Genomic DNA, 20,874 nt, shown 5'->3' on the forward strand with positions numbered 1-20,874 from the left:
GTTATGGTAAAACGACCCTGCCCTGCCCTGCCATCCAGCTGCAATTTATGAATACCTTAATACGGTTTATAGTCGAAATATTTACCTACCAAACAAACACCGAAAGGCGAGAGAGAGCATACCAGGAAAATAAAAAACCCTGAGAGGACGCAGAACCCTGACAACATTGCCGTCAGAAAGAGCAGAAGGTGGAGCGCCCACCTCCACATCGACGACGATGTCGAAGTCTGTGTGGCACTGGTGGCACTGCTGGGGTAATGAAAATAACAGACATTAAGCAGATGAAGCGACCAGGGGCATCCTTGCCAGATGGGGACACTCTGCCGGAAGGATGGATCTCTCAGGTGGGGGGCTGGAGCTGGTTATAAAATATTAAACGGAAAACCTTCGTAATTAAAGTGAAATGAATTTAAGTACGCAAATTGAACGTTGAGCAAGTCAGGAGTCAGGAGGTCCCTGGCTCCTGGCCCCTGGCCCTCATGTCCTGTGCCTGTGCGCTGCGACTTGTTTGTTGATGTTGCAGCACCGTGTGGCAAGCACCCTCCTGGTGTCCATATAATTGAGTGACCATAAGACAGGAAGCCACTTGAGTTTACCAATCCTATGCTCCTGGCTTTGAAGTGTGTTTGGCTTTTCACATGTGGAGCAAACTAGCGGAATAAATGCTATATTTTATATATAGTACATATGTATGTGCATTTATAAATATACATATGTATACATGGTTTTTTTTTCCAGGATTAATTAAAAGGCAGTTAAGTATTTATATTCTCATAATTGAGATGGTGGCCCAAAGAGAAGGGAATAGAAGGTCCCACAGAAGTCGAGTTACGAAACGGAAATTCGAGTGGATCAGGGCTACAAAGTGAAGCAGCTGGCCAATTAATTTCAAGTGCACATTAGATGGAATGGCAAAGGAGAACCGAGTAGAGTAGAGAAGAAAAAGAAACGAAAGAAAAATGGATATGGGAATGGATTAGGGAATGGGGCAATGGGCAAAGGAAAGGACATACTTCACTTAAGAACAGGAATGTGCTTCACTAATTGGTCTCCACAAATGCTCTCCACAGATAATCACCGGAAAATGCAGATAAATCAAGGGGAAAATGCTGCACCTAAGCCTCTTCAAAACAGCATTTCACCATTTCTCTAACTATGTTCTTGGGCTATAGAAAATATTTCCAGTTATTAGCCCAGCAACTGTTACCCAAACACTTGTACAATACTTTCTATCTCGCATAAAATTACGGATACAACTTTACAGATTGCTGCATATCGAATGAAAAATTTCTATAAAATAATATTGGGTAAGGCAAAGCTCTCCGATAGTCCTTAAAGTGACTTCAACCACCAATTTTACTGAAATTTTTTATTTAAAATATAAATTTACTGAACCTTTTAATTAATATCCCGAGACCAGACAGAGAATACCTCCAAAAATACTTTTTGAAGTGATTTTACTAAGGTTTCGCTTCTCTAATTAGCCAGATGGATTTTTGTGCAAATGTAAGCGATGTATGGATAAGATTCATTAATTAAGCGATTTCCATCCATCTATCCATCCATCCAGTCTTTTCATCTAGTAAATTGAAGATATGCCAACCACCAATGCGGCACTAACAGGAGCTCAATGGGACCTGAAATTGGGTTAACCCTTTTAGCGGCGGCACATCCCACACGATATATCCCATCCTGAACTCCATCCCACCTTTTTCTGGAATGGCTCAATTCCACCTCCTGGAATAGCTCTATTCCACCTTCTCGTGGAACCGCGTTTCCCCATCCTTTCTCCCCTCTCGAAAAGCTAAAATTATCGCCGCCATTGGCAAATTGTCGCCAACGTTTTTCGGGGTGTCGGTGACGTTGGGGGATCGGTGGATTTGGGTTCGTTGAGAACGAGATACAAAATTGTAACTGCGGGCAACTTGAGTAGCCATATTCACTCATTCCACTTGTTACCCTCTGTCTGGTTATCTGCCCCTCTGCTCCTCTGCCCCTCTGCCACTCTGTCCTGTCCCTTCCTCATTTCAACTGTGGTTTCATTAGCCGTGGTCTGTGTCAACTTTGTTGCTGCCTTCTGCTGCCTGGCTGGACTTGGCCTCCCTCTAATTTCGTTAAGTTTCGTTTGCCACAACAGGCAGCCGACATTTGGATGTGTGTGTATGGCGGTATTTTTTTTGTTTGCCCCTCCGCAGCGCTGCGCAGTTAATGATACCCCAGTTGTGGCACCAAGTTTTCGGCGAGCCCATTGGCGAGGCACGGCACTCTTTCCATTGGCCATATCTCATGGTGCCTCTCTATCTCCATCCATACCTCCCATCTCCCCATATCTCTTTCTCTATCGTGCGCTCCATCTATTTTCCCCCCCCTTCTCTTTTTATACTCTTGCAAAGTGGGTATAATGATTTCTAGCAGATGATTGAAAGTTTATACAAGCACACTATTCCTTGTGCATACCAGCAATAAGCAATTTCGGATGAGCGGAATATTCAATATATGTGGCTCCAGATCACAAAATGGTGGGTAGTGGTAGGACGGTGAACAATACTTTGTATCATATCCTCATACCTTATCGTTTTATAGATACCATCGACCTGCCAGGGTATTGCAAGTTTCAGCCCCTCAGCATACCAAAGGCTTCGACTAGCCTCTCTCTCCATCTGTTTAGCTTCGGGCCTGGTTTCCCTCTCTCGCTCTCTCTCTCTGCAACCTCCATCTCTGCCTCCCTGTGTGTCTCTGGTTTGGTCTCTCGGCGCTGTTCCCCAGTCAAATGCAATTAACAAAACACGCTTCTAGCATAAAGTCATTAGTTATTCCATTTCATGAATATCCCTCTCTCATTTCGAACGCTTCGTTGAATATACGATATTCTATACCCTACGCACACATACATACTCGTATTTGTGGCTGTGTGTGTCTGGGCTCCTGCTTGAAGCATATGGAAGCACATTCGACTGTAAGTTAAAGCTCTCTGACCAAGGCCCAACGTGTACAAGTAGTATGTGTACCATAACAATATTATTTTGGTGGATTTTGCACCCAAAATGGCCGTCAGCAGTGAGTGGCTATTCCCTTGTCCCTACCACACATTCCATCCCCCCCTTAACCCCTGCAACCATTTGTAGTTCAGGCTAAATTGGCATTCAATGTTGTACACAAATGTTGGTGGTGCCTCTGATGCGATGCTGTGCTGCCTTGTGGGGTTTTCGTGGTGCGGTCTGTTTTTCGACGTCACGTTGTTTGCTTTCACCTCAAGCTAAGTTTGCGAATGTTTCCCCGACCTGACCTTCCATCCCCGCCATGCCCATACCCATTGACACCCCAAAACCTCCCCCTCGGCCGGAAAGCAGCGTGTACGCCGGATAAACTTTTTGGCATGAGTTCTTATAGGCAAAAATGGTTTTTCAATACTCAAAGATTTATGAGTCTATGAATCTTGTATACATGTGTAGGTGTGTCTGTTGGTGTGTCTGTTGGTGTGTCTGTTCGTGTTGGCTGCGGGTGTGGGTGTGTGGCGACATGAAATACTGATACCTATCCTCCCGTAGATCTCCCAGCCACTGTCCAGATACCACTCTGCATATAAGCCAGGAATCCCGGCCAGAAATGGAACTCATTGGACCAGCAGTAGCAGCAGCCCCCCCGTTAGAAGAGACCTAAAGCAAACACCACAAATTAGTCGGCATAAGACACGAACCGGTAAGCGTTTCAAGTGGGGGGAATGGGAAGGCAGATCAGAAGAGAGCCCTGATGAGTGGACCGGCGGCCGGGGGCCCGGGTACAACAGCAAATAGAAATCAAGTGAAATTCTTGGGCAAAGCTTTGTCTGTGCATCTGGTAAAAGTTTTCCATTTCTCTTTTTTTTGTAATTTTTATGTTCCACCGCTCGCTCTTTTCCTTCCCCCTTTTTTTGGTTGGAGATTCCTGGGAAACTTGGGGCAGCTGCCACATGGAACATGAATCAACACAGAAAGTCCTCAAAAGTTCTTTGGGATGATTTAATTAGAATTCTTGAAGATGTCACCCAAGGCTATGCCTGAGATGGTCTGCTTCTGCTTCGGTCTACGGTCTACAGTCTACAGTCTGGTGTGGCATGGTCTAGTCTAAGCCGGGGCTGGGCAACGTTTAATTATGAAATTTTCAAGGTGGAAGTGGTGCCAGAGGGGGGAGGACGGCGCACGGGGGCAAGTTGGCAAGGTGACAGGAGAGCGCCGAGGCCCACACCTCGCAGGTAGGTATTTTGTGGTAGATTAGCCCAGAGTTCAATGTGTTGATGTGCCGGGCTAAGGCATTTCTGATTGGTGTCGGGTCCCCGGGTGTCGTGGCGATGGGGCGGCTGTAGGAATATGCGATGGGGTATGATGGGATTTCGGGTGTCGGTTGTCGGCTGCTGGCAAACGATGTGATAAGTTAATTGAAATTAAATTTTAATTTCATGGGATAAAGTTCCCTTAGATGAGATTGCTTTTACGGAGGGGTGGGTGGCGATATCAATGTAAAAATGGATATTCGCCTGCTGGGCGGATTGTATGGGTGGGGATGTACGTCCAAGGATATCCAATCAAAAGGCAAGCCTCCCTTGGGTCTATTAGCAGAATCATTTCATTTCATTTTCCTTTTAATGGCAAACACACATGTCATGGTGCCTGGTGCCTAGTTCCTCAGACAAAAACCCCATTTATACATTATGTATACGCCATGTTGTACAAGAGATTCAATCTTCTCCTGCCATCCAACGTGGAAGGATGTCATGTCTTGAGGCCTGCTGAAGGGTACCATTGGACACACACCTACATCTACACCTACACACCATCTATGTTAATTACCTATCGATGCAAATGCTTGAGCATCATTAATACTTCTTTGTTGCCACCTCTTACCGGTGGTCCTCCTTGAGAGGCTTACACTCCGAAACGGGTTGAGTGCCACAGTCGCCTCGAGTGCGGTGCTTAAGGCCAGACACAATCAATCCATTGTCGGATTTCATTGCAAATAAATCAAAGCTTCAACTGTTTTCATCTCTCATCGCAGCCATCGAACGAATAGAGAAGTAATATCTGTCAATCCCCGAATCATAACTAAAGTTATTGCAGCCACGTAGCCACTGTTCTGAGCAATCATTTTTGATCTGCCAGGACATTGCCTGGCTCGGTCGATCCAATTAAAACGAATCTTAGCCAAAGTTAAATGCCCGTCGGGCGGCCTCCATTGTGGCGGCCATTAACTATGCAAATAATGTGGGGATATAGACAAAATCGCGTCGAAGATTAATGTTTATTGATTTTCCTCGCCATTGATAATTTGTTACCCAACCAAATTGCCTGCCTGCCTGCCACACAGGACTAGGAATAGCAGCAGGACCCCTCGAAGTAACGACAAAACGAATGCTATTTTTCTGGCTTACTTTTCTATTTGTGTGTAAAGCCATTCTAAGAATTTGATAAGCCCCCCTTTTGGAATTTACGTCTGACGGAAGACAAAAGTTTTTGTGGGTATTTGCATTATTAAGTACCGCTCCCCCCCCCACCGCTCCCAACAGATAGATTGGGATTGGGCTGCTGCTGTCGGATTGGGCCGCTCGCTGGTCGGTCATCCATTGAGCCGAAGGTGTCACATTGCTTATCAGACATCAAAGAACACGCACCTTGTGGTGCCACATCTTTCCCCCAAGGTTGGTTGCCATTGCAACCCCGTGAATGTGGGGGGTGACGATATGGAAAGGGTCCCAAGCTAAACTCAAGCCCAGGGTTTTTGGGGTTCCAGATTGGTTGCCAAGTTTCACGTTTACTTAAATAATTTCGTTTGTTTTGGTTTGTTTTGTTTGTCTGGTTTCTTCTTCTGCTTTGCATTTCGGAATATTAATTAAAACAAACTTTCGAAGGAATGTCGGTATTATCAGAAATAAAATAAGATAAAATAAAATAAAATAAAATAAAGCAGACATTTGTGTGTGTCTCTGTTTGGGAATATAAATCGCATAAGAGAAACATTTACATGTCTCTCTTTTACAATCAAAAAATTCGTTCGGTTTATCATCAACTTTGTGGGCAAAGAAATAATGATTAGTTATAAAGTTGTATGCCTTTGGTTTTGTTTTTCAGAAATACAATATGTATGTATTTACAATATTTCCCTGTAGAAAAACTGGATATCATTTTCTCAAATCAAGAAAAATGGTTGATTAAAATACAAAAATTAAAAAAAAAAAAATGAATCAAGTGAAAAAGATTCTTTGAAAGCCGCAACCTTTCAAGGGAGTTTGGGGTGTTAGCCCTAAAAATTCCTAAATTATTCTAAAAATTTTCTTGACAGTACCAGGAGCTCAGCGTTTTCTTGGGAGTTTGGTTAAACAGATCTTTCACTTTATTATTTAATGGAAAAAAACCACCTATTTCTACATATATTTTAGGCAAAAAGTTGCTGACTTTCTGTTAAAGGTTATAGAATAGCTGTTATAAGGTCTTGAGAATTAAAGATTCCAACTGCCAAAATAAGGCCTTGTTTTTTTTTATTATAAGACAAATCTAAATTTGCATGGTAAAAATTTCTTTTAATGCCTATTAAATCTGCAAATAGCTTATACGCCTCAGAGTTGTAATATCTTCTTTGCTGAGCTTTGTATACCCTTTTATTTAATTATGTCTGTTATAAGAAATGACTTACATTCAATTAACTTTTTTTTTATAGAAGCCTTAAAACAAGAAAGTGAAAGTATCAAAATCAGAAACAATCCGCTGGCGCTGCCTTAATCAAATTTGAGGACATCATGTGGGTGTATATTTTGAAATGAACCTCTTTTTATACCAAAAACTGTGTCGGACGGGTCAAAATTGAGGAAAACTTGAAAGAAAATATTTTGCTTTAAATATTGATGAATGAAAAGCGAAAGCCAAGGAAGCGAAAAAGAAAAGGAAACGTATTAAGAAGGGTCTATAAAACGGGTGTATGCCTCCTAGAAAGCTTTTTTGTTTAAATTTGGTGTGGGGGGGCCTGTCTCTTTTTTGTGATGCCTGGGGGCCCCCGTGGGTCGTATTACCTGGATTTGCGTATCAGACTTCAAAGACCATTCCGGTGGCTACTTTTTGCGGGGTCTTATAGTGAGGAGATGGGTGGGGAGGGGTAGGTCTTAAGCTAAGTAAACAAATACACAAATACACATTTCGTCAACATTTTGCTGATTGTTCCTTGTTGTTCTTTAATTTCTCTACAAATTAACTAGAAGGTGAAAACGATACCGTAATTGAAACTGAAAACTGAATGGATATTGAGAAAAAATTCGCAAAAATAGAGGCCCAAAGAGACCAGCGCGCAATAGAGACCCAGAGATCCATCGCAAGACCCACAGACCCAGGGACCATTCAAAACATAGTCCCAGAGACCAAAGACCCAAACAGACTGGAGACCAGACCGAAAGTCAACCTACTTTTTGGGGACGCAACAGACGGCGAAAACGTCGGCAACAGCGCCGGCAACAGCAGAGTAGACCAGGCCAAAGCGCATACATATACCCGTATATACCGTATACCCATATACCGTACATATGTATATTTGGTGATGGTGTGGGGGGCCACAGATGGGGCTATGGAGTAGAAGGCAATTGGGCGCCCTACAGCGGATTATTGAATTTTCCAACGTTCTCCGCTGACACTTGGCGCCTAATGCGCTCCGCTCCACATACCCTTTCCCGTTCAGCGCCCTTACCTGCTATGACAGTTGCTCTTCTTTGGCTTGTTGTTCCTCCTCCTATTCTGTTCCGTTGCTGCTATTCGCGTTATATTTCTCCCTGCTTCTTCCTGTTCTCTGTTCTCTGTTGTTGCTGCTGGCAATGATGTTCATGTGGCTGTTCTGTTGATGTTGCGTTATTCGTTGACAAAAATTCCAATCGAATTTTACATAATTTACATATTTTTGAATTGCTTAGGCCAAGGGCCAAGAGGTGGCCAAGAGCGGGCCAAATGCATTAGACACGATTCCAATTCCCCCCCACACACACAAATACATACATATGCATGCGACAGAAGAGCAGCAGAATTCCACCGATTCCACGAGGATGCTGGCCTCTGCCTGGCAGACGAGAGATGTGTACCCGATTTTCTCGTTTTTCTTTTTTGTCGTGTATGTGTGGTGTATGTGCGACTCTTAGCGAGACCCAATTTTTGTGCCGTTAACCGAAAAATCAAACGCAACACGCGTGTCTCTCCTGCTCTGCTCTCTCCTCCCGCACGGCACGGTGTGTGTACCGCTTTATCCGGAGATTTGGCAAAACCACGCACTTGCAGCACGCGACACACGATATACCGGGAACTGGGGTGGACACAGGATAACAGGAAAGGGAACAGCGAAGGGTACCACGATAGGGACAACGACGACGAACAGCGGCACCGACACCGACACCAACACCAACACTGCGACAAGCGACAGGCGACGGGCGACAGGCGACAAAGATGAATGTCAATAAAAGTGATTTTGCTTTTGGCAGCCGAGCGGACACTTCCACTGCAGTGATGCTGGGATGTTGGTGGGGGCTTTTTCTACTTTTTCCTCGTTATCTCCCTGTTTTTGTGATGTCCTGTTACAGTGATTTAATTATAAATCGCAGACGATGAGCCACACACACAGTTCAGATCTCTAGCTATCCGACGGAACACCGGAACAGACACTTTTTCACTCGCCACGCAACAAACCAGTACTGAAGATACAGATACAGTGGCAGTATCCATCTGAATGCCTGTAGAAATGACTGTGGCGCCGCGCCGCGAGGTTGGAAATCAACATTCATCTCCCATCTCCAGCATGGCTGCTGTTCAGTCTCTCTCTCTCTCTCTCCGTGCGCGATTTCCGATGCGCAGTTAACGATACTCGTGGATGCCAGTGCTGCCAAATGCGACGTAGCTCTGCTCTTCCTCTCCCTCTCTCCCAGTGGCACTCTTACTCGCTCTGGCTCTCTCTATGAGCTTGTACGGGTGTGTGTGTGTGTGTGTGCTCGTTGGAATGCTATAAAAAGGAAAACGTTAGAATGAAATGAAAATGTAGCATAATTTATGACTGCATCGTCTTTTAAATAATTGCACGCATACATACAAACAAAACGTGGACCCATATACTCGTGGATGCACGCACACATACATTTGAAATATTTACATCAACTCACCTGAAACCCCCACCACCCACCACTCATCCCCCTGTTCTCCACAGGCACCTCTAATGGCCATGTAAATATTTCATTTTTTATTTTTATAAGGCCTTTGAAACATTTCCCCAAATTGGTTAAAGGTCAATGGTATGCTAACAGTTTTTAAATTTCCCAGACGATGCAAAAGATTAGAAATAAGAGCTTCTGTGCGGCCGCATTTTTAGATACCCTTGCAGATCGGTCCTAACTATAGGGTATTGTTGAGAGATTTTTGATTGAAATAGTGGAAAATATGAAAATTTACATTAAGTAAAACTAACGTAGATTTTTCGACAAGAATTTGGGACTGATATATTAGTACTATAATTTAGTGAATTAAAGCAATTTGAATGAGACCAAACTAAACCTAAAATTCCGGCCTTACGACATATTTTCAAATAACTCTACAGTCGATGGCCCTGGAAGCTAGCCCTATTAAGACCTCAGGTTAGACTTAGCATTATAAGCAATTTCTTACATAAAATTAAGAAATAAAATAATATTAATTGATGTCTAAACATTAAACTATATTTTTCAAAAAATATAGATGCTTCCTCATTTGGAAGTAGTATTTATTCTTATCGTAGTTTTCCCCACATTTGTTGCCAGAGAAGCTGTTATGATGTATTTGGGACCGAGAAATTTATATGAATCAACAGAAAAACGGACTTTAGGTTACATTTAAAGCCCGCCTAAAAATATATACACACTCCATACAGAAGCTCCAGTCATTAGAAGCAGCATTATAACCACCCCTTTCAAGGAAATCTTTATGGAAATACTATTTATTATGATCTTGAAATTATTATCTACACAAGACTCAATCTAAATGAATTACTCGTACATAATCATAGCTATCAAATATCTGTCTTGATGTAACCCAATTTGAATGGATTCATGGGAATTTAAAGAATGGTGTCGCGATTGTCGTAAATTTAATATTTATAATCATAAATCTGGCAGACTGGTAGATGTGAGCTCTTGTCATGAGGGTGAGAGGCCAGATCTCTTTAGAGAGGATGCTCCCGTATGCTATAATTCTACATTGTTCAGATTGGAGCCAGACGATGTGGGCAGATCGACATCGTTAGGAGGGACAAAGGTGCCCATGGTGAGGACGCTCTCCTGCTTGGCGGACAGCTTGAGCATCTCCATCTTGAGCTTCTCGAGAATGGCGTAGTTTGGCTGATTCACTGCCGCCTTGCTCTGCAGCACGGTGATCTCCTGCTCTTCTAGCTTCTTCTCCTTGAACGTCTTGATCGAATTGTTGCCATACAAACGCAATAGCGATCCCCACGTTTGGATGTGCGGGTGCAGTATCTGTCAAGAATCAAATTTAAGATGGGTTCATTAGAATCCAGGCAACCGCTAATACCAACCTGGAGGATGGCCTGCGAGGCCAGCTGCTTGCCTTCGCGCTTGTTCTTGCACACCACCTTGGCGGTGTGCTTGCCGACGGTCATGGTAAACTCGTTCTTGTTGTTGGCAGTCCGATTAATCTCCTGGCTAATTTGCACATCACTGCCGTAATTACGCTGCAGACACGTGAGGAGAATGGCATTGGGAGATGGCTCTGTCGTCTTGTTGCAGAATTCGGTGACTCGGGGATCCTCAATCCGGATGTCATCGAATACCTAAAAGAGTTTAAATAGTAATTGACCTAGTTCGTGTTATTGATTTTGTGGCACTCACTGATAGATCGCTTTGTCCCTTTTTGGCTGTGGCGCCCTTCGTGTCCTTGTTGCCCGTTATTTTGTCCTTGACATCGGGTATGAGAATCTCCAGGGTCTCTCGTGCCGCCTCCGACTTGGCCTGCTTTTTGCTGGTGCCATAGCCCGTACCATACTTCAGATTGTTCACCGAAACGGTCGCCGAATAGGGCGTCGCCGCATTCTGCAACTCCTTGAATTCGTAGGTGGGCTGCGTCTTCAAGGCGTGCTGCACATACTCGTGGAGGATGCAGACAAAGCTTTTGCCGTTCGGGTTCATGATCCATTCCTTGCGCGCACGAGGATTGGTGTTGCCCTCGCCGCTAGCCGCCAGAATGGGGAACTTGATAAGCTTCGTGCCATCGGGCAGAGTGGGTCTCTGGATGTTCTTGATGTGCTTTCGGTTCTTGGTGAACCTGCGGCGCGCATTCCAGCTGCGGAAGCGCAGCACACGGATCACCTTGAACTTGAACAGCTTCTGGCAGTAGGCATTCAGTTGGTCCGGAGTCACCGACTCCGTCTGTGTGTTCTCATTGACGGTGACGATTTTTGCTGCTGGCATCACAGCCGCAAGTGTCTCGGGCTGTGCATCGTTCTTAACATCGGGCTTAGTCGTCGTCGTAGGCTCTGTGGTAGCTTCGCTTGTCTCCTTACCCTCCACAGCCATAGGTTCCTCTTCAGCGGCTTTGGCAACAGCAGCAATGGGACAAACGCCTGCCGGCGGGGTGGTTTCTTTGATTTGCTGTTCAGCCTCGGCCTCTTCATCCAGAGCACGACGATAGTTTAGGCAGGGTATAGCCCCCAATGGTACGGCATGCTTGCGGGCACTTCCGGTGCCCAGGAAGTACGGCCGAGAGGCGCAACAGACGCGCGTCTTGCGGTGTAGGAAGAGTGGAATACCGCTGTTATGCGTCACTTGCACCCAACCCTCGGGCAGCACCTCAAAGTGATTGTGACGCTTCTCTGTAATGTAATGAAGGATCACTTTCGGTCTATGCTGGACGGATGCTCACTTACCTTCCATTACGGTCTTGAATCGCTGCTCGTATTTGGGTCGCTTGGATTCGCGCAGTTCATCAGGCAGCTTCTCATCCAGGAGATTCTCAATTTCGTCGTCATCAAAGTCCGAGGAATCGTATTCATCTCGCTCACCATCGCCAGCATCTTCGTCATCGCCACCGTTTTCGCCTGTCAGTTTTTCGCTATTTTGGTCTTCTGGTAGTGAGAGGGAGACAGAGATTATTTATATAAGCTGCATTTCCGGGGGGATGTGAAGTAGGGCCACCACAAAAGATTGACTCATCCTCTGGGACTCTATCGGGGACTCTCTATTCCTGGCAGTACCTGTCTTCGGGGGCCACTCCAGCCGGACAATGGGTATCATGCGCATGATGAGATCAGCCCAAGAACTGTTAAAGAAATCGCCAAGGCGATTGCACCTGCCAGGTACACCTCCGAAAGAAATCTGAATCTGTTTTTTTTTTGTCTTACAGTTTGCCTTTTTTATCAGCCTCCTGTATTTGCTCAATGATAAGCGGCTCTGCTCCGGGGAAGATCGAGAGCGAGATAAGACCTGCGGCAGTCATCACCTCGCATACGCCTCACTCACCTGACTCATCCTCATCGCTGGCCGTGCCTATCTCGTCGAGCACCTGGAACTGGCGCAGCTGCTGGTCCATGGACTCGCTCTGCAGCTCGGCGTCGCGCGTCTGTCGCATCTCCTCAATGGCGCTCAGCGAGAAGCCGGCAACCTTAAGCGCCTGCTCCTCATCCTCCAGTCGGGCGCGCTTCCTATTTGCCGGAGCCGGCAACTCCTGTGCCATGGTATCTGCATCCTCGGACATGCTTAAGCGCTAATCTATCTTTACAATTGTAACTCTTATAGCTGCCTGTGGGCTCTTCTTGCCAATAACCAATACTGAGAACGTCCAACGACTTGTAATTGATTTTTCATTGGAAGTGCCACATTGGTTAAGCCAGAGACCCCCAACTTGTACACTTTTCACGTTTCTTTATTGGAGCATGGAAAGAACCGGATAAACCGAAGCTCCCCCCTATCCCAACCAAGTTCTTGTGGGTTTTCTGTTGTTTTTTTTTTTTGCGGAGTTAGTGGTTTGGGGCGCCCGTGGGAAGCGGCTTTTGCGATGCGATGCGATGGATTCTGTGTCTGTTGCACCACAGATCACCACAAACCACCAAAGCAATACTTTCCGCACGTGCCTCCAAATGCTTATTCAACTTTCTATGAACTTTTTGCTTAATAAATATTGCTTTTAGTGATTAAAGAAACAATTCACCGCGAACTTATAAGTTTTTTATGTTTACATTTGCTCAATTTACTACATGACAACTATATGGCAACTACACATTTGCTACATAATGGGAGGAAAAGAGGTTATGGACAGTGGGCAAAACGTAAGATCCACCCCTTTTGCTTAACATACCTTGAACTCAAAAATCCGATTTTGTCTCAGGGTATAATGTGGTCACACGCGAGGTGAGGTTCGTACGAGCCTTGCAATTTGACTTGGTTGTTTTTGCCTGTTGTCCATACTCTTTTTTATTGCCCATTCAAAATTAGCAGACCGTCTGACCATCAGAAATACCGCATATATACCGATGAAAAAAAGAACTTAGCCCACTAGACCCCCCTCAATTTAAACAAGTACAAAATTTGAGATAAACGGCGGAAAATAATACTGTTTGTAAATTCTTCTTTTAGATCAATATACATAGATTCGCAACGTCCCAAATTTTGATGCATATCTTAAATATACTGACGAATTATTTGTTTTCAAAAACCATCATATTGCCCGTTTTTTGTATTCGGTTGAATATTATTACTATAAATTACTGAACACGTAATTTGATACGATTAATAAATCAATTTTCTACAAGCCAATCTTATATCGTGCTTAAAATAAGGTTTCAACAAAGAAGGACACAGCATATGGATGTAATGTAACGTAACTTACGTTCATTCGAATAGCGCGTCCCGAAATGCCTGAGGAAATACATATTGCCTGACAATATGTATGTTTTTTTGACAGCTGTTTAGAAACTTATCGAAAGTGTATCTGGAACTTCTAAAGATGCGCAAATTGCAGATCTCAACTTTGGGAATGTTGCCTACATCTTCGCGATTTAGCTTTACATTTGACACACTTTTTGCTACTCATCAACTACATAACATATTAATTTCAGAACCGTTACGTATTTTATAGTTCGATAACCGTTTCCTAATATTTTCCCTAATTTCAATAGGTTTTAGAGACAAGGAACCAATAAACAATTTTTGCATACGATCAATGTCTTTTTTTACACGGTTTTTCAGGAACCTATCTACCGTGTAAAAACAGAATTAGGTGTATATGGAAAGAAACTCATCGTTGCTACCGATTCAATAATCGGATTCAACGAGAGCGAAAAAGAGAGCCATTACCGATTCGAAGCGAACAGTTCGGCATCGATTCTATCGACTGCCAAGGTCGCGAGAATTAAAAAAACCAGCCAATTAATGTTTATATCCCCTATGTTACAAATGAAATTTAATGGATTGTTGAAATGGTAGCATTTTAAAGGCGAGATATCGCTACTTCTTATCGATACAGTTTAAAACTTTTCAAAATTATATTACATCTAAACTTGCGTGAGCGTGTGCGTGGTCTCCGCAGCCCCCACCGTACACGGCGTATTGGCAAGCAGGTCAGCTGTGCGACAGCCAATTATCTGGAACTCGACCTCATTCTCCCGCAATGTGCCACCGACAAAAAGTTTCGGCTCGCTGCTCAGGGCCCAGAGCTCCTCCTCGCCTTTGGAGTTTCGGTTGATCTTGAGGCCAGTGACGAACTTAATCTTTTGCGGGTTATAGGCCACGACCTGCAGGTCATCCGCCGTGTAATTTGAGTGCTCCTCCCAGCTAATGAGAGCTCCCAAGCTAATGAGACTGCAGTACAGATTGCCAGAGATGTCCATAACTTCCGATTCGCATTGAATGCCTCTTGTGCCGAGTACGCGGAACTGATCCTTGACTTCGCTGGAGTTAGCGGACTGCCAAACAGTTTCATTATTGACCAGAGAAAGTGGAATGGCGACCTCATTGAAGCCATTCAGAGTGTGGAAGTACAAAAATCGATCTGCAGTATACCGACCCAAGATTATAAAAGGAGTTCTTCTAACATCAAAAGATCAAGCTTACCTTCGGCTTCGCTAGGGCTCAAGCTCACTGTGAATATGCCCGCGTGCGAGTTGCTGGAGCGGGTAAGGCGCTCCACAGGCTTCATCGAATCGTGCTCTATGCGCCACGACTTGCCGCTGAGAGAGTCGTAGACGATCAGGCCGTAGCCCCAAGCATCGGATACGTACGCCTTGCCACCCAGGCACTTATTTGATGCCCCGCTCTCCACCAGATCCACCACAAGAGCCGTGAAGATCGACACGCTGGGCGTGTACGCGTGTGGGAGTAATGTGTGCCGCTGCACCAGCTCATCCTTGACCAAATCGAAGGTGAGAATCTGAGGGGGACACAGCTGCAGCGAGTTCACCTGCCCCGAGTCGACCACCCAAAGGCGCCAGCATTCATCGATCTGCGGGAAAGATGGATGTCTTGAACTCTTAAATGGTTATCTTTTCAGACTCACTCACGAAGGTTCTTATGGCAGAGGTGAGGCCGGAACAGTTATTCGGTAGAATATGCCACTCTGCACTGGGGTAGGCTTCCAGGCGAGGATTCTCCAATAGCTCGTTGTCACTGGCGACCACAGTGGCTAATGTGAAGGGCGTTTCCAGGCTCAGGCGTGGAATAGTAAGGAAGGTGCGGTGCCTCCCCTCATCTCCGTACTCGATGTCCACATCCACGGGGAGGAACTGTTGGCTCGAACTAATATTCGTCCACTGGTGTAGTGTATGGAGCTCTTTCACAAACAATTTGTGGGACTGCACCGCACAGAAAACTCCCAGCAGGATCAAAATACTTTGGATACTCGACATTTAAACGTAGAGAAGCAGATAGAGCTCGTCCAAACCGCTCAGACGATGCGTGAAGACTGACGCGCAGGTAGAAAAGGCTCTGAAAAGGTGTTAGCCTGTTCGCCGCTAACAGACCCTAATTGACCAAATAGGCGACGTCGAGAGCATAAACAAAGGTCATCGGCGTCGCTCATTCAGGTACACAACGGTCAAGCAAACACCGTAGAAGGGAACGGGAATATTTTTGAGATTTATAGACATCTTTTATGGAGGCTTACAGATTGTTTACATAGCCTAAGAGCCCGCACAGCCCCGTCCCTGCAGCATGTCATCCACGTCGCAGCGCTGCACCCGATAATTGATCTCTTTGTAGTCGATAGTTCCGCCAAATACCTTCTGGAGACGATTCGAGAGAAGCCACAGCTCCTCCTGGCCATCGCTGGGCCGTGTTACGATCTTCATGCCACTAACAAATTGCAAGGTGTCGGGGTTGAGAGCGAGCAGCTTGAGATTGGGCCTGGCATATGGTGTCTGTATATTCCAGCCGAAAATGCCGATGGGTTCCAGGAAGCCGCAGAACCAGAAGCCCCTCCTGCTAACAGCATGGGCAGCGCACTGCACACCTCTTCTTCCAAGGGTTACGAATTCCTGCAGCGATGAGCTGATGCCCTGCTGCCATCGTGTGGAATTCTGGAGCACGTCCAAGGGTATGGCAAGCTCCAGTTCGTTGGACAGGGCATGAAAGATGAGGTGACGACGCAGGCCCAGCCCGTTGGGAGTTATGGCCAAGGCCAAGGCTCCGTCCAACAGCTCGAAGCTCTCCCCGGCCACAGTGTGGGTGCCAAACCTTGCGTCGGGGTACGTGAACTTGTTCTCCACGCGCCAGGATCTGTTGCCCTTTACATCGTATACGACAATAGCCTTGCTCGTGGGATCGGCCATATACACATAGGCGTCCTTGCACACTCCCTGCGGCGGAGGGTCCTGAATGTCCGCCAAGATTGTTACGAATCTGCTGACCTTTGCCTTAAAGGTGTCCTCCGGAAGACGGTAGCGGTGTATCAGCTGGTTGGTGGCCAGATCGATGACCACAACTTGGGGTGCACAGTGCTGGACGAATTCGATTTCGCCGCTATCGAGTATCCACATCTGGCCGCAGGCATCGATGTGCACTCGATATACGGAAGTCAGTCCATCGCAGTCTCCGCCATGGGTCTTGTGCCAGTCGTAGCTGGGATACGCCTGGATCTCGCTGCCGTTCTCCCGCTGCACCTGAGTGACATAGGCCAGGGAGTATGGCACCCCCTGGCCGAAACGAGGGGTCGTGATGAAGTGACGCACTGCCCCACCCTGAGCTGGAAGATTGATCCAGGATTGATACTCTAAGCAATTATATTTGTAAATTCTTGAAATGCTTACGCGGGTAGTACACATCTATGTCGATGGGTATGGGACTGTCGGGATTGTAGCGACCACTTCGCAGAACCTCCTCATGCTCCCGTTCACTGGGGAAACCATACTGGATGTTCTTCCACTCGTACACCCTATGCAGCTTCTTGTACTGTTGGTCATGCTCGAATGCTGGCTGGTTTGGTCTTGGCCTATGAGTGTAGTACTGTGCCGTGGTCAGACTTAGTAGGGCCAATAGAACAAATGGTAAAATATTCCTAAAATAGTCGAAAAAACGGAGAGATCGGAAAATATTGTATGTACGACGGAGGAAAGAGGCAAGAAATAGTGCTAACATGCTTTCAATAACGCTTCTCCACCACAAAATTTGGAGAACCACAATCACACCAACGAAACCATTTTAGTTGTTGATATTTCTTCAAGAATTACCCTCCAAAAATGGACAGTTTGTTTTCTTGACTTCAACTTATCTAAAATTAACTTGTATGAACCTTACATTTTATCTTTCTCTTCGCAGTCCGACCAGTGAGAGATCCTTACTCGAAGGCTACTCGTATTGAACTAATTCACCAGTTATTGAAAGAGCCGTAAAATTGCGAAATAACAAAAACAAAAGACAGTTCGTATAGCATACTCGTTTCCAACCTGTTTTTTAAATTTATATTTTAGCTCTTTGTTTTTTTTGCTCTTCTTTCTAGAGTCTCATCTTTATACCCTAGTCGAAGGTACTTCAATTATGGCCAAAAGCTTGTCACGGACAAAGCAAGGAATTTCCGAAAAAACTTGATCCATTTATTTTTGAGCTGTCTAAATTTTTCTCTGTTTAAGCTCATAAAAAATAAAATGTTCAAATTTTGAATAAAATTACCTACTTGATGCACATCTGTATGTTTAAATCCATTTTATAAAAACATTAATCTGAAAGTGTATTTGAAGCCTAGGCCCATGCCGCCCAGTAATCTGGCTTAAAAAACATCTGAAACTACAGTGTTTCAGATAGAAAAGTTTTGACATATTGCCATGGACAGTCCATTCACTGATTTAAATCGAAGTTGTTATCAGCTTATTAGCTAACCAAACTCATAAATATCCAATCAATCATGAATAAACCATTGAGCGTTTATGGTTCATGGGGCTTTGATGGTTTTGCCTGCCGGTGCCGGGGTTTCTTGCATGCAAATTACTTTTACTGAGGCGCACGACACTCCGAAATAACCGCAAAACAAGAAATATGTAGGAATTAATCGTACAAAGTTACAAAAACTTGTTCTGCTGTCGTTTCACGCCCCATTAATGTCGAAGTCGAGAGCAGCAGACATGAAATGGTTTCAATTAAATCTTACTTTGTTTAATAAAACTAGAAAAAAAAAAACAATTTATCTGTCACGAGGAGACAAGAGTTTTTTTTGTGAACATCAGATTTGATGTTCAAAATTGGTTGAGCAAATTAGCATTCTCGTATGTGCAAAAACATTATAAATCATTTAAAGCATTTTCGAGTAGGAGATATGCCGATATTTTGTAGAAGGTGTCCAGCGATAGGGCCGGCAAGTATCGCTTGTACTGAGAAGGGATAAGATAAGGCTAGGTATGCCGAGCAGACTAGTAAATAGCAAATGAGATACAAATTTAATATAGTAGTACTAAATGTTGAACAAAGTAATTAAATTTTTATTGCATTTTCAGAAAGATTTCAAGCACACACATTTGGGACTACAATTTACAAATATATTATCAGCTTAAGAGACTTTTTGAAGTCCTGCGGGGTACGGTGCCACAAGCCTATAGACAAATGCTTTGCTGAGGCATACCGACGCTCTAGTCATCTCTCTGCTTTGGCTCAGCTGGTAGATTTCTGTGTTAATTGGTTTATATTTGTGATGTGTTTTCTGGTCAAATTGCTGGAAGAGTCTACGCTGGGGAGACTTTGCAAGTCGCAATCGATCATAGTATCAATGTATAGTACGTCTATAGAAGACACCAGACCCACTCCATTCTACTATTGCGAAAGTAAAAATTCAACTTGGCAATCAATGAAGAATATCGTTCTTAGTTACGAATCGCTTTCACAAACACTTTGAGCTTCATTAACATATAAGCAAGACATAGCTGACTGCGCAGTATAACTAGCTAGTCGTTCAATAATGGAATCAATTCAGAGGGTAAGCTCACTGCTGCCTGGTCACACTCTGTCGCTTGCAGAATAGTTCCTGCCAGAAGACTTGATGGGTGGGTGGGTTCGTTCTTCGTCGTTGTTAGTATTAATTGGAAATTACAAAAATTAGTATACAATTTCTAAAATATTGTAGTAACTCTCGATTGAGCGCATCTATAGACCATCAAGATTTCATTCTCAAGGTGGAACCGAAGTCACAGTTCTCTGGCAAGCATCGCGCATAGCGCCTGGGAATGTGACCTGCATCCATTCTCCTGTCAATGCCTTGTAGTCCTGGTAAGCCTTTAGAACTGCCTTCGACTCAATGTCTGCTGCAATGTTGAAGAACTGAAAGTCAAGAACGTTGAGTTGTGTTAGAATGAGCTGATGTCTGCTATCCAAAACGTGACTCTACAGGGCCCAACAGCGCCATCCGCACGCAAGTACCAATCTTACTCAATTGTTTTTGCTTTCGATTTCCCATATATTATTTAGAATGGTCCTTGAATTTTGTGAAATGTGTCACTATTTTGTCGAAATGGTCGAAACAAACTTTGAAATCTCTTAGCAAAATCCAGCTACTTGACTGGATAATAATCGCTTACGCTCGTATAACATGGCCAGAGCCTCCAAATATTAATTACAATTACTGCCCGGCGCCAGATATTCAATTTAATTGCTACAACGCCTGCCAACAACCGGTTTGAATTGATAATAGTATTCACACAACGATTGTTAACGAAAAACGTTGAATGGAGACTGGCCAGCTAATTTGTTTTCACGTAGCATATATTCCGTTCGACTTTAATATTTATTTTCGTAATGACTATTAAAAGGAGAATTTTTATTTTTGCCTGTGCGTGCGTCTGTCTTTTTGCTGGAACTCTTCTTTTTGCCGCTCCCAAAAAAGATGGTCTTCTTTTCAGATCAAATTCATTGGCAGATATTCTCCAAATTGAACTCTTCCAAATATAAAATCTATCCAAGAGTGGTTTACCACTCCGAATGCCGGAAACCAGAGTATCAACTACTAAATGATTAACTATCTCTACTACCCTGTTCGTGATATGATGTGCAGCTCATCTGCTAGTAGACTTGTAGACTAGACTAGTAGACTTGTTCAACATCAAAGATAGCTATCGAAGTTAATGAGCAATGAGTGGAGCTCTGGCTCTGACATTCCCATTCAACATATGCAAATGCGAAAATAATCCACGTTTAAGTGTCGCCGCTTAAAGTAATAAATAGTAGTTGACTTAATTGGCCACATTTGTCACACATAAAGCGCAGATGGTATAGAAAAAAAACTAAGAGAAATTTGTCTAGAGGCCATAGCGTGAAAAAGTGTTCTGATTCATAAATATATATAGTGCATATAAATATGAAGTGGATGTGATAGTCACACGTTTTCCCTACCCTTTTTTAAAATGCAGCTTCTCAGTCAATTTTCATTAAATTAA

The 20,874-nt window shown here is 44.2% G+C and overlaps 4 protein-coding genes and 1 long non-coding RNA gene across 6 annotated transcripts in view; 1 reads left to right on the forward strand and 4 right to left on the reverse strand.

Annotated features, from left to right (window-relative positions):
• Nucleotides 1-8,723, reverse strand: part of LOC108157638 — a 45,630-nt gene extending 36,907 nt beyond the window's left edge. Inside the window, exon 1 of the mRNA XM_017289782.2 lies at nucleotides 7,702-8,723. The gene's annotated coding sequence lies outside the window, so the exon portion shown is untranslated. The remainder of the gene's footprint in view (nucleotides 1-7,701) is intronic.
• A 1,218-nt stretch (nucleotides 8,724-9,941) lies between these two features.
• On the reverse strand, nucleotides 9,942-13,239 carry LOC108156950 (microprocessor complex subunit DGCR8). Its single transcript, XM_017288719.2, has 5 exons — nucleotides 12,491-13,239; nucleotides 11,899-12,096; nucleotides 10,865-11,844; nucleotides 10,552-10,806; nucleotides 9,942-10,492 (listed from the first exon to the last, which is right to left on the reverse strand). The coding sequence occupies exons 1-5, from the start codon at nucleotides 12,723-12,725 to the stop codon at nucleotides 10,205-10,207; spliced, it is 1,956 nt and encodes a 651-aa protein (XP_017144208.1). The 5' UTR covers nucleotides 12,726-13,239; the 3' UTR covers nucleotides 9,942-10,204.
• A 654-nt stretch (nucleotides 13,240-13,893) lies between these two features.
• Nucleotides 13,894-18,144, forward strand: LOC117187106. Of its 2 annotated transcripts, none has more exons than XR_004471893.1 (3): nucleotides 13,894-14,448; nucleotides 17,777-17,878; nucleotides 17,958-18,141. It is a non-coding gene; the product is annotated as an uncharacterized LOC117187106 (long non-coding RNA). The 2 variants fall into 2 exon arrangements; XR_004471892.1 differs by lacking the exon at nucleotides 13,894-14,448 and adding an exon at nucleotides 15,960-16,047 and having other exon boundaries at nucleotides 17,958-18,144.
• LOC108157245 (protein yellow) lies at nucleotides 14,396-15,947 on the reverse strand. The gene is made up of 3 exons (XM_017289216.2): nucleotides 15,526-15,947; nucleotides 15,080-15,467; nucleotides 14,396-15,017 (listed from the first exon to the last, which is right to left on the reverse strand). The coding sequence occupies exons 1-3, from the start codon at nucleotides 15,868-15,870 to the stop codon at nucleotides 14,521-14,523; spliced, it is 1,230 nt and encodes a 409-aa protein (XP_017144705.1). The 5' UTR covers nucleotides 15,871-15,947; the 3' UTR covers nucleotides 14,396-14,520.
• On the reverse strand, nucleotides 16,089-17,832 carry LOC108157244 (protein yellow). The gene is made up of 3 exons (XM_017289215.2): nucleotides 17,756-17,832; nucleotides 17,269-17,516; nucleotides 16,089-17,204 (listed from the first exon to the last, which is right to left on the reverse strand). Coding segments are annotated over exons 1-3 (1,311 nt in total). The 5' UTR covers nucleotides 17,758-17,832; the 3' UTR covers nucleotides 16,089-16,143.
• Nucleotides 18,145-20,874: the final 2,730 nt, after the last annotated feature.

The sequence above is a fragment of the Drosophila miranda genome, chromosome 2 (genome assembly GCF_003369915.1).
Source record: "Drosophila miranda strain MSH22 chromosome 2, D.miranda_PacBio2.1, whole genome shotgun sequence".
Classification (NCBI taxonomy): domain Eukaryota; kingdom Metazoa; phylum Arthropoda; class Insecta; order Diptera; family Drosophilidae; genus Drosophila; species Drosophila miranda.

Coding starts and splice junctions, on each gene's coding strand:
- LOC108157245 (XM_017289216.2), bottom strand. CDS start 15,870: ATGTCGAGTATCCAAAGTATTTTGATCCTGCTGGGAGTTTTCTGTGCG. Junction 15,468..15,525: donor CCTCTGCCATAAGAACCTTC/GTGAGTGAGTCT, acceptor TCTTTCCCGCAG/ATCGATGAATGCTGGCGCCT. Junction 15,018..15,079: donor GAGCCCTAGCGAAGCCGAAG/GTAAGCTTGATC, acceptor GGTATACTGCAG/ATCGATTTTTGTACTTCCAC.
- LOC108157244 (XM_017289215.2), bottom strand. Junction 17,205..17,268: donor CATAGATGTGTACTACCCGC/GTAAGCATTTCA, acceptor TCAATCTTCCAG/CTCAGGGTGGGGCAGTGCGT.
- LOC108156950 (XM_017288719.2), bottom strand. CDS start 12,725: ATGTCCGAGGATGCAGATACCATGGCACAGGAGTTGCCGGCTCCGGCA. Junction 11,845..11,898: donor ATTCAAGACCGTAATGGAAG/GTAAGTGAGCAT, acceptor ATTACATTACAG/AGAAGCGTCACAATCACTTT. Junction 10,807..10,864: donor AGGGACAAAGCGATCTATCA/GTGAGTGCCACA, acceptor AAACTCTTTTAG/GTATTCGATGACATCCGGAT.